The sequence below is a fragment of the Stenella coeruleoalba genome (assembly GCF_951394435.1).
Source record: "Stenella coeruleoalba genome assembly, chromosome: 10".
In the NCBI taxonomy this organism is placed as follows: Eukaryota; Metazoa; Chordata; class Mammalia; order Artiodactyla; family Delphinidae; genus Stenella; species Stenella coeruleoalba.
In genome coordinates, this window is record NC_137156.1 from 93,522,809 (window position 1) to 93,536,376 (window position 13,568).

General features: G+C 43.2%; 1 protein-coding gene across 2 annotated transcripts in view; it reads left to right on the forward strand.

Annotated features, from left to right (window-relative positions):
* The window catches only part of ITPR1 (inositol 1,4,5-trisphosphate receptor type 1), a 321,065-nt gene that overhangs the window by 182,928 nt on the left and 124,569 nt on the right, over positions 1-13,568 (forward strand). For both annotated transcript variants that reach the window (XM_079933479.1, XM_079933480.1), the window contains 4 exons: positions 91-216; positions 2,204-2,332; positions 7,687-7,807; positions 10,085-10,269. In XM_079933479.1, coding sequence (XP_079789605.1) covers positions 91-216; positions 2,204-2,332; positions 7,687-7,807; positions 10,085-10,269 — 561 coding nt within the window. The remainder of the gene's footprint in view (positions 1-90; positions 217-2,203; positions 2,333-7,686; positions 7,808-10,084; positions 10,270-13,568) is intronic.

The window sequence follows — 13,568 nt, forward strand, 5'->3', positions numbered from 1 at the left end:
GTCCATCCTTGTCACTATTAAAATGAGGGAACTAATCAATCCTGCATGTACGAAGTTGGTTTTTGAGAAAAGCCTGTTTCTCTCTTCCAGGTTAAAATTGCGTACATTAACTTCCTGAATCACTGCTATGTGGATACGGAGGTGGAAATGAAGGAGATTTATACCAGTAATCACATGTGGAAATTGTTTGAGAATTTCCTTGTGGACATCTGCAGGGTAAGTCTTTCTGGAGCTAAGGAGGCAGGGTAAGGGGGTACGTGTGTGTCTGGGTCACCCTGTGCAGCTGTAAGGACGCAGTCACGTAATTTCACCTCGCTGATTTGTGGCACAAGGAGGCACCTGGCTCTCGTCTTTCCACACGTCTCGTTTCTCTTGACCCTTTTACTCCTAGCTGAGAATAGATTTTACTCGTCAAGCTTCAGGTAAGGTAGATTATTTCTGGTTGTCATCTCATCCTTTATGGGTTGATTTGTGAATGATAACCTGGGACATACTAAACTCAAATTTATAAACTTTTCGTTTCTTTGAGAATAAGTCTTTCCTCAAAGGACACCTTCCTGAGTGTGAGCGTTTATGATATCTCCTACAGTCTGGTGTCGAGCATCCTGCAAAGCTTGTCACCTTCCGTCTATTGCTTTCCTGACCCAGCCTTCGGGGTGGGCTTCAGTACTCTTGGTTTGGTTTTGCGCTGAGCTTAATATTGGTTCTAAAGCTATGGGACTGCGACCTCACAAGGCGCTTTATGGATTTCATATGAGTTTTGTGGTGGTAGGGTTCGGGGGGAGGGCGCGTGGGGGGAAAGTAATTCAGTCCTTGAGAGAATGATTGTGAGATGAATACCAATTTCAGAAACGTTGTGATGCTAAAAAGAAAAAAAAAAGGTGCATTGGAGAACGCTAGAATGTGGTATTTTCTCCTGACTGTACAATTCCCAGTGTGAGACAAGGAGCCTGAAAGAACTTACTTTCCTTGTAATGAAGGACTATGTTTAATAATACCCGGGTGTTGGTGTCACAGATATATATATATATTGATGTATTATTTAAATATGTATATATTTTTATCTCAAATTCTTCCTAGTCTTTTAATCCCATAAATCTGGGGGTTCAGGCTTGAAATGGCAGGCCTCCTTTGCCCCTTTAAATCAGGACTCTGACAAGTTTCTGTGAAGGTCCAGATGGTAATCATGTTTGGCTTTGTGGGCCATGCGGTCTCTGTCACAACTACAACTCTGCCCTGCTAGCATGAGAGCAGCCATAGCAGTCGGTAAACAGATGGGCATGGCTGGGTTCCAATAAAACTTTATTTATAAAAACAGCCAGTAGCACTTAACTCGGCTGACCCCTGCCTTAAATTGTTCAAAAATGCTGTAAAATCTGTTGCCACCTTCATTCTCTGGATGTGTCCACAAACTGCTCATCCCTGGGCTCAGAGCATGATAGCTAATAAAATTTGATTGTTTTACCCCTTACTTCATAATTTTTTATTATATACAATTTTATATCTCAAATTAGAGGGCTAATGAATTTGGTAATAAGACTTGATTTAATAAAATGAATTTTTAAAACCTGTTCTTCTGTTGATAAATCTCTAATCTTATTCTACACAGCGAAATTATGTAGAGTCCAGGTGAAATCTGAAGTCTCTCTTCACCTGAAAACGTATACAGTTATCCTGAGTCACAGGCCACTATTTTCAACAGTACTGCATATCAGCAGAATTTTGATTGAATGGAAGAGTGTTCTAGGTTTGGAGAATATCATGCACAGTGGTCCTCAGTGGTAATATTTGATTCAGGATCTTAATTATATGCTTTAGGAAACTCTGGCCTAGAGAAGATGAATGGCTTAAACAGTTTACTTTTAGGGACAATGTAGACAATTGTAGTTATGATGCCTCTTACCACCTTTTGGGTTTTAGATTTGCCGCAAGTTGGTAGGAATTGGGAAGCGATGGCCTTGTAGGTCCCACACCAATTTTCATGTTCTGTGATGCCACACCATGATATCCAAGTTGATCTGTTTCTCTTCTTCCATGATTTATTTTTTTATCATGGCTGTCTCTTAAGGGGAGAAGTACTGACTTGCAGGCTTTTCCTTTTCCTTTGTTAAGGGTAATTAGCAGGAGTAGTCACAGATTTCTTAATTTTACAACTGGTGTGCAGGTTTTGGTATGATGTCTAAAGTGTCCATTTGTCCTCCAGGCCTGTAACAACACAAGTGACAGGAAGCATGCAGACTCAGTTTTGGAGAGGTATGTCACCGAGATTGTCATGAGCATCGTTACCACGTTCTTCAGCTCTCCCTTCTCAGACCAGAGTACGACTTTGCAGGTAGGAAATACAAATGTATTGATAGATGCAGGGTATTCACAATAGATATTTGGCAGCTGGAGCTGGTGCGGATTCGGGACTGAGCGGCTGTAGATGAGCCGCTCTGCAAAGCATTGCTGCAGATGATTTTCTCTTTGTGAAGAGTGGTTTTTACAGGATCCCTTGGATAATCAAGTACCTGAGAATGATTTTCTGTACCAGATGGTTCTGCTGGTTGTTGATTTTCTCCTTAAAATGCCTTCTTCCCTCCCCCTCCCCTTTAATCTTGTTGATTCCTTACCTCCAATCTTAGAAAGAGAAGCAACTTTCAAATAAATGCTAGCGTGTTATTAACACTTTTTAAAAATATGTCTGGAAATCTCCATTTTAACTTGAAGTGTGTGCCTAGAGTTCACCAGAAGGGGTACGTGGCAGGTGGGAGTGAGAAGTCCTTTAGCCTTGACAGCAGGGCTGCCACGTTACACCAGCCCCAGCACGTGCTGCTCTCATGGAGTCCCCTGGAGTCGTGCAGTGCAGCAGCCCTGCGTGCTGATTGTCAGTGTAGTTAGAGTTCCAAAGGATCTGGGAGGTGTTTTTATTATTCTTTTACTTGGAAAAATCGCTCTTCTTTTTAGAACTGACGTCTGGGTCCGTGGCTGTGGGAGTCTTGCTGCAGGTCTGTGTGTACAGCCTGCAGAATGAAAGCAAGACTTGGTCTCGGGTGGTCAGAAGAGCAAGAGTCACCATCCTTGTCATGCAAATAAATGGAGGCTGTCCTGGGGTTAATGGGTGGCCTAGGGTGGTTGGAGCGTAGACAAATAATCTTAAGGTAAATTCTCCAAGAGAAGAGTGATTCATGGTCAGTATAATATCACTGGTACATTTATTAGATATTGCTATATTCCATTACCTATATAAAGGAGTTCATATTAGCTTAGTACAGGTGGTATTAGCCCCATTTTGCAGCTGAGCAAAATGAGGCTCAGAGGATTTAATCACCATGCTCAGCCATGGTCACAACTACTAACTGGCAAAACAATGATTTCAACCCAGGCCTGTCTGACTCTGAAACTTGAATTACGGAATTTTTAGTAAGATATGTTTTCTTAGGGACTGTTGGTAACCTTCTATTTAATTGAGCTTCACTGCTAGCTTTTAGTTATCTCTAAAGCAGCGCTCCCCAACCTTTTTGGCACCAGGGACTGGTTTCGTGGAAGACAGTTTTTCCACGGGGTGGGGGGTTGGAATGGTTCAGGCGGTAATGGGAGCGACGGGGAGCCGCAGATGAAGCTTCGCTGGCTTGCCGCTGCTCACCTCCTGCCGTGCGGCTCTGTGCCTGACAGGCCGGGGACAGGTACCGGTCCGTGGCCCGGGGGTTGGGGACCCCTGCTCTAAAGTATCATAAAGTTAGAATGCGACTTTTAGAATATCTGTACATAGTTTTTGTGTAACTGGGCAACAGGAACTTGTTAGATCCCAAGCACATGAGCTGCTGGAGGCCAGAACGTGCTCCTTACCAAGTGCTGTTCTACAGAGCCAGCTGCTTTGGTTAGTCAGGTTGGACTTGCATAGTGGCAATTGCTATGGCAATACCCATTCTCCTAGAGATTGTGAAACAGTATTGCAAAACCAAATGTCAGAGTAAACCAATCAAATTAATTTAATGGAAACTATTAAACAGGAATTTGTATTTTTGGTTTTTCATCTTGGTCCCCCTGCTGTCTCCTTCCACTGCCTTGCTCTGAAACCAGTTTTAAGCCAATTGACAGGCAGGAGTGGTCAGAGAAATAAATCTTCAACATAAATGTTATGTAAGTCCCTAGCAAGGCCCAGGTTGTCTAAGCATATTTTTTGTTTGTTTGTTTGTTTTTTGTTTTGTTTTTGTTTTTTGGTACGCGGGCCTCTCACTGTTGTGGTCTCTCCTATTGCGGAGCACAAGCTCCGGACGCACAGGCTCAGCGGCCATGGCTCACGGGCCCAGCCGCTCCACAGTATGTGGGATCTTCCCGGACCGGGGCACGAACCCGCGTCCCCTGTATCGGCAGGCGGACTCTCAACCACTGCTCCACCAGGGAAGCGCTTGTCTAAGCATATTTAAAATACAAAGTCCAAGCTGGATTTCTAGAATATTTATTTTCAAGGAATACTATTTTTGAAGCTGTCCTAACATGTCTTACTTTATCTGTTGAAAAGCCTATGTCTTGCTCCCCAGGTAGATTTGTACCTTCGTCCTTCCTTCCTTCCTGGTTTTGTTTCCTTCCTTCCCTTCTTTTAACCCACATTTGTGAGGGAGGAAAATGGTGGCCTGGGATTGGGCTGTGCTGCATTTAAGGTGCCAGTGGAATGTCCGTGAGGCAGCTGGAAATGTGGGATCCGGGAGCAGCAACAGAACTTTGGAGGCTTTTATAGCAGGTCAGAGCTGGGTTCCAATCCTCACTCCACCCCTTCCCAGCTCTGTGAACTTGGGTAGATGTTGAAACTTCAGAACCCCATTTCTTACTATAACAGGGTTATAGTATCAACCCTGCAGATTATTGTGAGAATTAGAGTTAATGTTTATGAAAATATAGCATAGTGCCTGGTACACAGTAGGTGCTTAATAATTGGCAGTTTGTACTGTGTCCTGCTAGACGGCAAGCTACAGTGGGAAGGGCAGAGAGGTGTCTCAGATACTGTTCTATCTCGAGCACTGTGCCTGGCCCCTGGTACATGTTCATTTGTTGAGTGAGTTAAATGAATCAGGGAGACTCAGGAGAGGGAAGTGGTAAAGTCCAATTATAGACATTGGCTAGTTCAAGTCTCAGCTGGGAAAATGAAGGGGTTAACTAGAAGGGACCTGGGCAGAGCACAGATAATTAAGGACAGTTTGTTAAAGAGACCAGAGGAAGATCAAGGGGTTATCTTACAGTCAGAATGGGATTCACGAGCAACGCAGAGCCTTAAGAACTAAGCAGGGAAGAATCTCAGGAAGAAGGTGATGGGCAGCCATGTTCATTAGCCCAAGAGGTCGCGTGAGCTGATGCCCCCAGGTTGTCCATTAAAATGGATAATTAAGAAGCAGCTCCTCTGGCCGATTTATTCGTCTTTTGTTTATTCAGAGGCCAGATGGGAATAGAGCAGATGCTCAATAAATACTGGTTCAATTGAATTCATTTAGTCGAAGGATTCGTTTTCTTTGAGTTAGGCCATTGAGTTCCCATCCCAACTCCACGCACATTAGCCAGTAGGGTGGGTGCTGATACCACTGCTTACTTCACGGGGTCAGGGGTTGGTCAGATGAGGTGTGTGTAAAGCACTCAGCACAGGGACAGGCAGGGAAGAAGTGTTCTCAATAGATAGCTGCTCTCAGTGGACCCATTGGGCTCAGGAGCTCAGTATCAGGGCTTCTCAGGCTTCCTGTGTTCCTGTTCTCTATTAGTAACACAGATGACTGTCTTGGTGGGCTGTGAGGTGCAGAACAGAAAGTACTCCCTCAAGAAAGTAATGAGATTCTGGTTTGTAGGTGAACTTAGTAGAAAGAGCACAGATTTGGGGCATCAGAGAGCCCTGACGATGAGTCACTGCTTGGCCATCACTTCGTTCTTTTGGATGCTTTATTTTAACCTTTCTGAGCTTTTGTTTTTCATTTGTGTTATTAAGGTAACTCCTCTGTCATAGGATACTTACCAAGGCCCCAGTGAGCTCTTAAGTGAAGTGTGTGGTACTTAATAAGTGAAAGTTATCTGAATGGTGTTTATAGAGGAGGTTCTGAATTTTTATTAACCTGTTTTATTTTTAAAAATTTTAATTGAAATATAGTTGATTTACAGTGTTGTGTTAGTTGCAGGTGTACAGCAAAGTGATTCAGTTCTACACACACACACACACACACGGACACACACACACACACACACGTATTCTTTTTAAAATTCTTTTCCATTATAGGTTATTACAAGATACTGAGTATAGTTGCCTCTGCTATACAGTAGGTCCTTGTTGGTTATCTACTTTACATATAGTAGTGTGTATAGTTTATTCCCAAACTCCTAATTTATCCCTCCCCACTTTCCTCTTTGGTAACCGTAAGTTTGTTTCTATGTCTGTGAGTCTATTTCTGTTTTGTAAATAAGTTCATTTGTATCATTTTTTTTAGATTCCACATATAAGTGATATCATAACCTGTTTTAATTTCTTACAATAAATTTCCTTTCCCCTAGCACTTTTCAATTGTTGTTCTTTTATCTAAGAAACTTCTCTAGAGTTTTTTCTGTACTTTTTTTCGTTGCTGTATTAACTCCTCCTGTTTTTCGGAAGGGATCTGCAAGTACTTTCTCCTAAAAATTAAAGACCAGTGGAGTAGCTTACCATACACAGTGACCTTTGCCTTGCAGGTCTAATGTTACTCTGGTCCAGGTAGCTTTGAATGAAGGCCAAAATTATAATTTGCAAATGCACTTAGGAAGTCAATGTCAAATTGATTAAGTCGTAGTTTGAGTTCCTTTATTTTAAAATGAGTACAAATTTATACCATCATAGAGAGGAATAAATCCTACTCTGTAGTTAACTTGCAAGTACTGATCTGTAGTAAATGAACACTTGTGAAGAGTAACCATGAGAACTAGCTTCTCCTTATGTCATTGAAGACACGGCCAGAAATAAAGAAGTAAGGAGCATTCTAGGTGAGATTCACTAACCAGTTTGTTGATGCTGATTAAAACTATAGGTTCTATGGCTCCCCTGGTGGCGCAGTGGTTGAGAGTCCGCCTGCCGATGCAGGGGATGCGGGTTCGTGCCCTGGTCTGGGAAGATCCCACATGCCGCGGAGCGGCTGGGCCCGTGAGCCATGGCCGCTGAGCCTGCGTGTCCGGAGCCTGTGCTCTGCAACGGGAGAGGCCACAACAGTGAGAGGCCCGCGTACCACAAAAAAAAAAAAAAAAGTATATATATATATATATATATATATATATATATATATATAGGTTCTACTCATGGAATATAACATCTGGAAACAACTTTGGGGGTTCATTGGCCTCAATCCCTGTATTTTATATATTGCACGAAGTTAAAGCTCAGAGAACTAAAGTGATTTGCCTACAGTCATACAGCCAGTTGGTAGCTAGGCAAGAATACCTGTTTTCAGGCTGTGATATTCTGCTTCGCCTTCTGGTGGTCAGACTTAGCATGAAGTTTGTGCATTGCCTTAAAATGCTTCTGACTTTTTCTCCCTTGGCCAGGCCACTTCTGGAATCCAGCTCATCACTGGTCACCCCTTCCCACTCTTGCATAAGGGTCCATGAACCCGTGGTTCAAGGCAGTGTCTGTTTCTGACCAGCGTATCAATCGGTCACAAATAAAAGTCTTCACGTCGCCTTCCTCTTGGCTTCTCTTTCTTGCAGACTCGCCAGCCCGTCTTTGTGCAGCTGCTGCAAGGTGTGTTCAGGGTTTACCACTGCAACTGGCTCATGCCAAGCCAGAAGGCCTCAGTGGAGAGCTGCATTCGGGTGCTCTCTGATGTAGGTAAGACACCAACTCAGGTTGGATTTAACATGATGAATATGCATTGCCCAGTGGTAATAAAGGCCACCTTGGATGGAGCAGTGGCTCTAAAGCTCTGTGAGGCTTCCGCACCCGGGAGGCTGCACAGCCAGAACTGGAACTGAGATCTTCTTGATTCTTAAACCTCCTTTTCATCTTTCCAAGCCAGCACCTGCCAAAGTCCAGAGCCAGCAAGTCCCAAAGAAAGATAGGCTTTGAAAAACAAGATTCCACGGTTAAATGTTAGGCAACTCTTGGCAAGTCACAGAGCTCAAGTTTATTCAAGGCCCTGGGAAGCCCCTTGTTCAAGAAAGTGATTTGTTTAATCCGGTAAACATATTTGACCACATGGAAACTTTTTTTCGTGCAAAGCACATGTCCAATCCTGTGGAACGCCCTTTCTCAGAAATGGCGCACTGCTCTCTTCTGCCTCTTGATGATAAATGCTTCTCCATTCCCTCCCCCCAACCTTGTATCACCTCTCTTAGGCCGCTTTGAAAGGAAGTTACAACCATTACTGTTCCCTTCACCCGGAGCTTGTCAGACTCTGTTGCTTTGCCCTGTTCCACCCCCCCCCCCATACATGCTATGCAATGCAAAGGGATAATCTTCCTGCCTAAATTGAGAAGGGTTGTCTGTCTCTAGTAGCTATTAAGATCTCTGCAGACACCAGAAAAGACAAGCGGGGCTCTTAGCACTGTTGAGTAGCTGTCCAGCAAGTATAGATTGTGTTTACTGGGGCTCATTGCCCGATTTCAGTCGTCCCTGCCTGGTTTCCTTTATACTCATATGGAAGGTATTCGTGTCTTTTTATTATTTACGTGGTACTATTTCACAGAAAGAGATTAGGCTTTTGAAAGTGTGTACGTACCAGATTATAGGTTCGTGGTGTGATATCTCTCAAATAGGGTTCTGAGATGGGCTCCCCAGATAGCCCTAAATTCTGCCCATGTATGATCCTGCAACTTAAGGTTGTTGGTTAAAACTTGGGCAGATCTCTGAGTTCCTAGCCCAGTAATCATCAGAGAGAGGAAATGTTTTCATAGTCTTGGCCGTGATGAGGAAAGGCAAGGAGGGCTGGTATTTGTGAAACAGCAGAGCATGAAAACTGTACAACCCATTAACCCCAGCACTTTTTTTGCTTCTACTGGTATGAAGTTTTGAAGAGAAGGAACAGTTGTCTTAGTTTTTTCCATGTTGTTGGATTTCACGTATGGAAAAAAGGATTGTTCGTCTCGTTATTTTCCTTTCTTAAGTTAACTGTTTTATTTTGCAGTCATTTTAGATTTATAAGAAAGTGGCCAAGATGACACAAGAGTTCCCATATATCCCTCACCCAGTTTCCCCCGCTGTCAACATCTTCCATTACCAGCTACGTTTGTCAAAACTAAGAAGCTGACATTGGCCTATTGCTATGAACTAAACTTCCAGACTTGATTTGGTTTTCCCCACTTTTCCCCACTATTGTCCTTTTTCTGCTCCAGGATTCAGTGTAGGCTACTACATTGCATTTAGTTGTCATGCCTCCCCAGTCTCCTGTGGTCTGTGACAGTTTCTCAGACCTTCCTTATTTTCTGTGACCTTGACAATCTTGAGATGTCCTAGTCAGGTGTCTGTAGAATGTCCCCCATTGTGGGTTTTTTCTTTTTTTCCTTGCTCATCGGGTTACTTTTTTTTTTTTTTTTTAACAACTTTATTGCAGTATACCCCACTGTGGATTTGACTAATGTTTTTCTCATGATGGGACTGGAATTGTCCTTTTTTGAAGGAAGTAAAAAAAAAAATACAAGAGCCTATATGGAAAGACTAGCTTATGTCATTGTAAATATTATCTTTTGTACTTTGTTTGGCTTGACACAGCATTTTGTAGATTGTTGAAAGGATACCAAACTGGAGGATTTTTAGAAAAACAGTTTACTGGCCAACTGAGTTCCCTGTCTTGATAATTCTTAAAATGTCTGAACACATCTGAGACCCTAAGAAGCTATTCATTGTGGAAGCCCCTTGAACTTCGACTTTGAGTTACCTGAACCGTATGACCTTGGAGCATTATAAATTCTCTCAGAGCTGCTGCCCCTCAGAATTCACATTGGAAAACCCGACCTAACAGATTATGAAGTTCAGTTGAGCTACTCCATGTCCACACTCACGTTATAGGCGTGGAAACATCTGCCTGCTGGATGGTGGGGGGGAGTTGTCGGTCTCTAGGGTGTCTCCCATCAAAATTGTAGGCTCACGAGTCCCCTTTCTCCTGTACAGCCAAGAGCCGAGCCATTGCCATCCCTGTGGACCTGGACAGCCAGGTCAACAACCTCTTCCTCAAGTCCCACAACATCGTGCAGAAAACTGCCATGAACTGGCGGCTGACGGCCCGCAATGCAGCTCGCAGAGACTCTGTCCTGGCAGCTTCCAGAGACTACCGGAATATCATCGAGCGATTGCAGGTAATGCCCGGTGCTGACAGAAGCGATCCTTAGCCTGGCCTAAGACGGCTCCCCACACAGAAGTGCTTCCTGAAGCCAGAGAAAATCCAGGGTTGGCCACAGTATGGTGAGTGGACAGTCGAATGCAATGATGTTTGTGGGGCTAGGAGTGCAGAGCTACTTGGGACCAGAAAAGCTCCTGACAAAGTCATGGTCTTTAGAGGTTATTCATTGATTTACAGATCTCTTTATGAAGAAGTCCCTCCTCTCTTATTAGGAAGGAGTACATCAGTGTTAGAAGAAGATGCTTAGAATAAGGGCATAACAGCTCCTTTTTGTTCATCACCTTGGGATTTTAGCCTCTTGAATTAGTAGGTAAACAAGTGTAATCATGACTTGAGAGAGAAGTTTTATATCAAAATGAGCGAAATGAAAATAAAAGTGTTATTAAATTCTAGCTAGGATATGCTCTTTTTTTTTTTCTTAGTACCTATGAAGAAATGTGCTCTCCCTTTGTTAAAAGGGAGAGTAGTGAGAATTAGATGATGTTAAACACTTAAACATACATCTTAATATTAACATCTTCCTTTGAACAAGCACCCCAGGTGATTTTCTCACAGATGGTACCTGGACCACAGTTGGAGAATCACAGATCCTTCAGATGAGCTCAGTGCAATGGTGCAGTCGTGAAGAGCGTGATCTCAGGACAGTGCCTGGGTTCAAATTGTGGCTCTGCTGCTTAGAAGTGCATAACCTTGGGAAAGTTACTTAACTTCTCCAGTTTCCTAACTTGTAAAATAGTATAATAGTAACGCCTACGTCACGGGGTTGATATGAAGATTAAGAGAGTCAAGATGTTGCGGTTATCTTTGCCTGCCTAACAAAGGACAACAGCGATTGTTTTATGCTCTTTTAGTGTTGGAGGTTACTGGGCTCAGTGAGGTATTTCTTCCTTGAGTCCTTTCATGCAGTTGCAATCAGATGGTGGTTCTGTTTGGACTCATCTTGAAATCTCTCTCACTCACATGTTGGGCAGTTGATACTGATTGTCAGCTGGGACCTCAGCTGTCACCTAAAATATCTACACATTGTCTCCCCATGTGGTCTGGGCTTCCTCACAACATGGCAGCTGGGTCCCCAAATAAGTCTCTCTTGAGAGAGATAAGTAAAAGCTGTTTTGCCTTAATGACCTGGCCTCAGAAATCACATAGCACCCCTTCTGTCATATTCTCTTGGTCAAGGCAGTGACATATGTCCATTTAGGTTCAAGGGGAGAGGACATGGACCCCCATTTGATGGAAGGGATGTCAGTGACTCATTGTAAGAAGAGCGTGCAAGATAGTTTATACTGTGATGGCCATCTTTGGAAAATACAATACACATAAAGCACACAGAACAGAGCCTGGCAGGTAGTGAGCACTTGATCAGGGAGCTGCTCTTCTAATTATTATTACTATTATTATTGTTATGACTGTAGTAATTATTATCATTTGGTGAAGTAAATGAACCTCTGAAGGTTACATAAGTTACCTAAAGACGAATGAATTCACTGTTTCATTCATCAACCCCACCCTAGGCATGGGGGATACAATGACCAAAACCAGAAGTAACCTTAACCCTCGTAGACTCTCAAGTGTTGGAAGGGAGACAAACGTTAATCAACTCATCACACAGATAAAAGTAAAATGGCAGGAGGGGCAAACGCTGCAGAGGAATGAGTAGTGCTACGAAAGGCACTGATGAGGACGTTAATCTTGCCTGGAACTGGGGCTGGTGGTCAAGGAAGGCATTGCTGAGGAAGTAGCATTGGAACCGAGACCAGGAAACCGTAGGACTTACTTAAAGAATGGAGTGGAAGGGAAGGAGAGAGCATGTGTGTACAAAGACCACAGGAAGGTTAGTGTGGCCAGAACCCATGGAGCTGGGGAGGTGGGCAGCACTTCGCAGGTCAAGGGAAGAATTTCAGCCTTGTTGTGACAGAACCGCTTCTTAAACAAAGGTAATTTGGTTCCTCATGGAGTGCTTCCTGACCCCACTATGTTTTAGAAAGAGGAAAGTTATTGTATTGTAGACTCATAACTGTATGAACACACCGTATTTTCTCCTGCTCAAACTAAATCAATTATCCGTGGCTGCAGAAACATACCAGGGCTCTTCTTAGATCTATTATGCATACTCTTGGGGAATAGAATAAAATACATAAGTTTAGGTAGTGCTTGTTTTAAAGACTTGGCCAGTGGCTAAAGGGATCCTCGTTATCTAATGAATTATTGTCTGTCTGAGTCCCTGGAGTTAGGAGATTGCCCAGAACAGCAAAAGTTGTCATAATGTGAGAACATTAAGTTGCAAAGGGCGCGCTTATATAATTAACCCCCATTCAGACATACCCCCTCACTTAACACTAGCATCTCCCTCTGCCCATCGCTTCTCCATCCTTGTTTGTTGGTCTTTCCCTGATTGCCGAATGTTATACATTTGACAATACAATGCAAATCAATTGCAATGTGAAGTTCAAACCTGGCAAAAGATGCAAGATTTCATGAACACGATGCCAAAGAACTCCTTCAATCTCAAGCAAATGCTGGAGGCAAGTAACATTTTGCCAGAGTTAGGACCAGTGACTCTTGAAGAAGGGGAGATTGGGTGCTTTCTAAGAGGAAACTGGTAGGGAAACTGACAAAACCCTGAGAGAATTTTGCCAAAGCGGCCCTCTTTTTGACAGCGGTGTGCAAGTCACTCTGAATTAAGGGATGTGGCAATGTACTCGTACAAACTTTTTGGGAAAATTGTCCCCCCGCCTCCCCGCAAGAAATAGTTTGATTCATTCACGCATTCTTTAACGCATCCTAAATATTATTGCGTGATTACAGATTTTGTTAAATCTAAGATTAAGTAAACTTGTATTGACAAGTTTTAGTTTTAGTTTCTGGATCACCAGAAATTGGGTGGTCTGGATCACCCAATTCTTTATGAATTTTCGGCCTATGAAATTTGGGTCCCCAGTTGAGACGAATGCAATGAAAGTGGCCCTTTCCATGCAGATCTCCTTGGTTAACGGCTCCTCCTTATCCAGTAGGCTGCGTTCTGTCCTTCTTAGCCAGCATGCCGATGCCTTGGTTCTGAGTTAGCAAGCCAGACAGCAGACTTGAGCATCTTTTGAAGATAATTTCTCATCTGTTTTCTGCCATTTGCCTTTATACGGTGTTTGTTGTGTTGGTTTTGCTGCTCTTTCAACTTCTCTCTGTTTTCCTTTCCTACAGCTATGTGTTTTGCATTTGAAGACCATCATGCTCTCAGGGTACATGTATTTAGCATGTTGA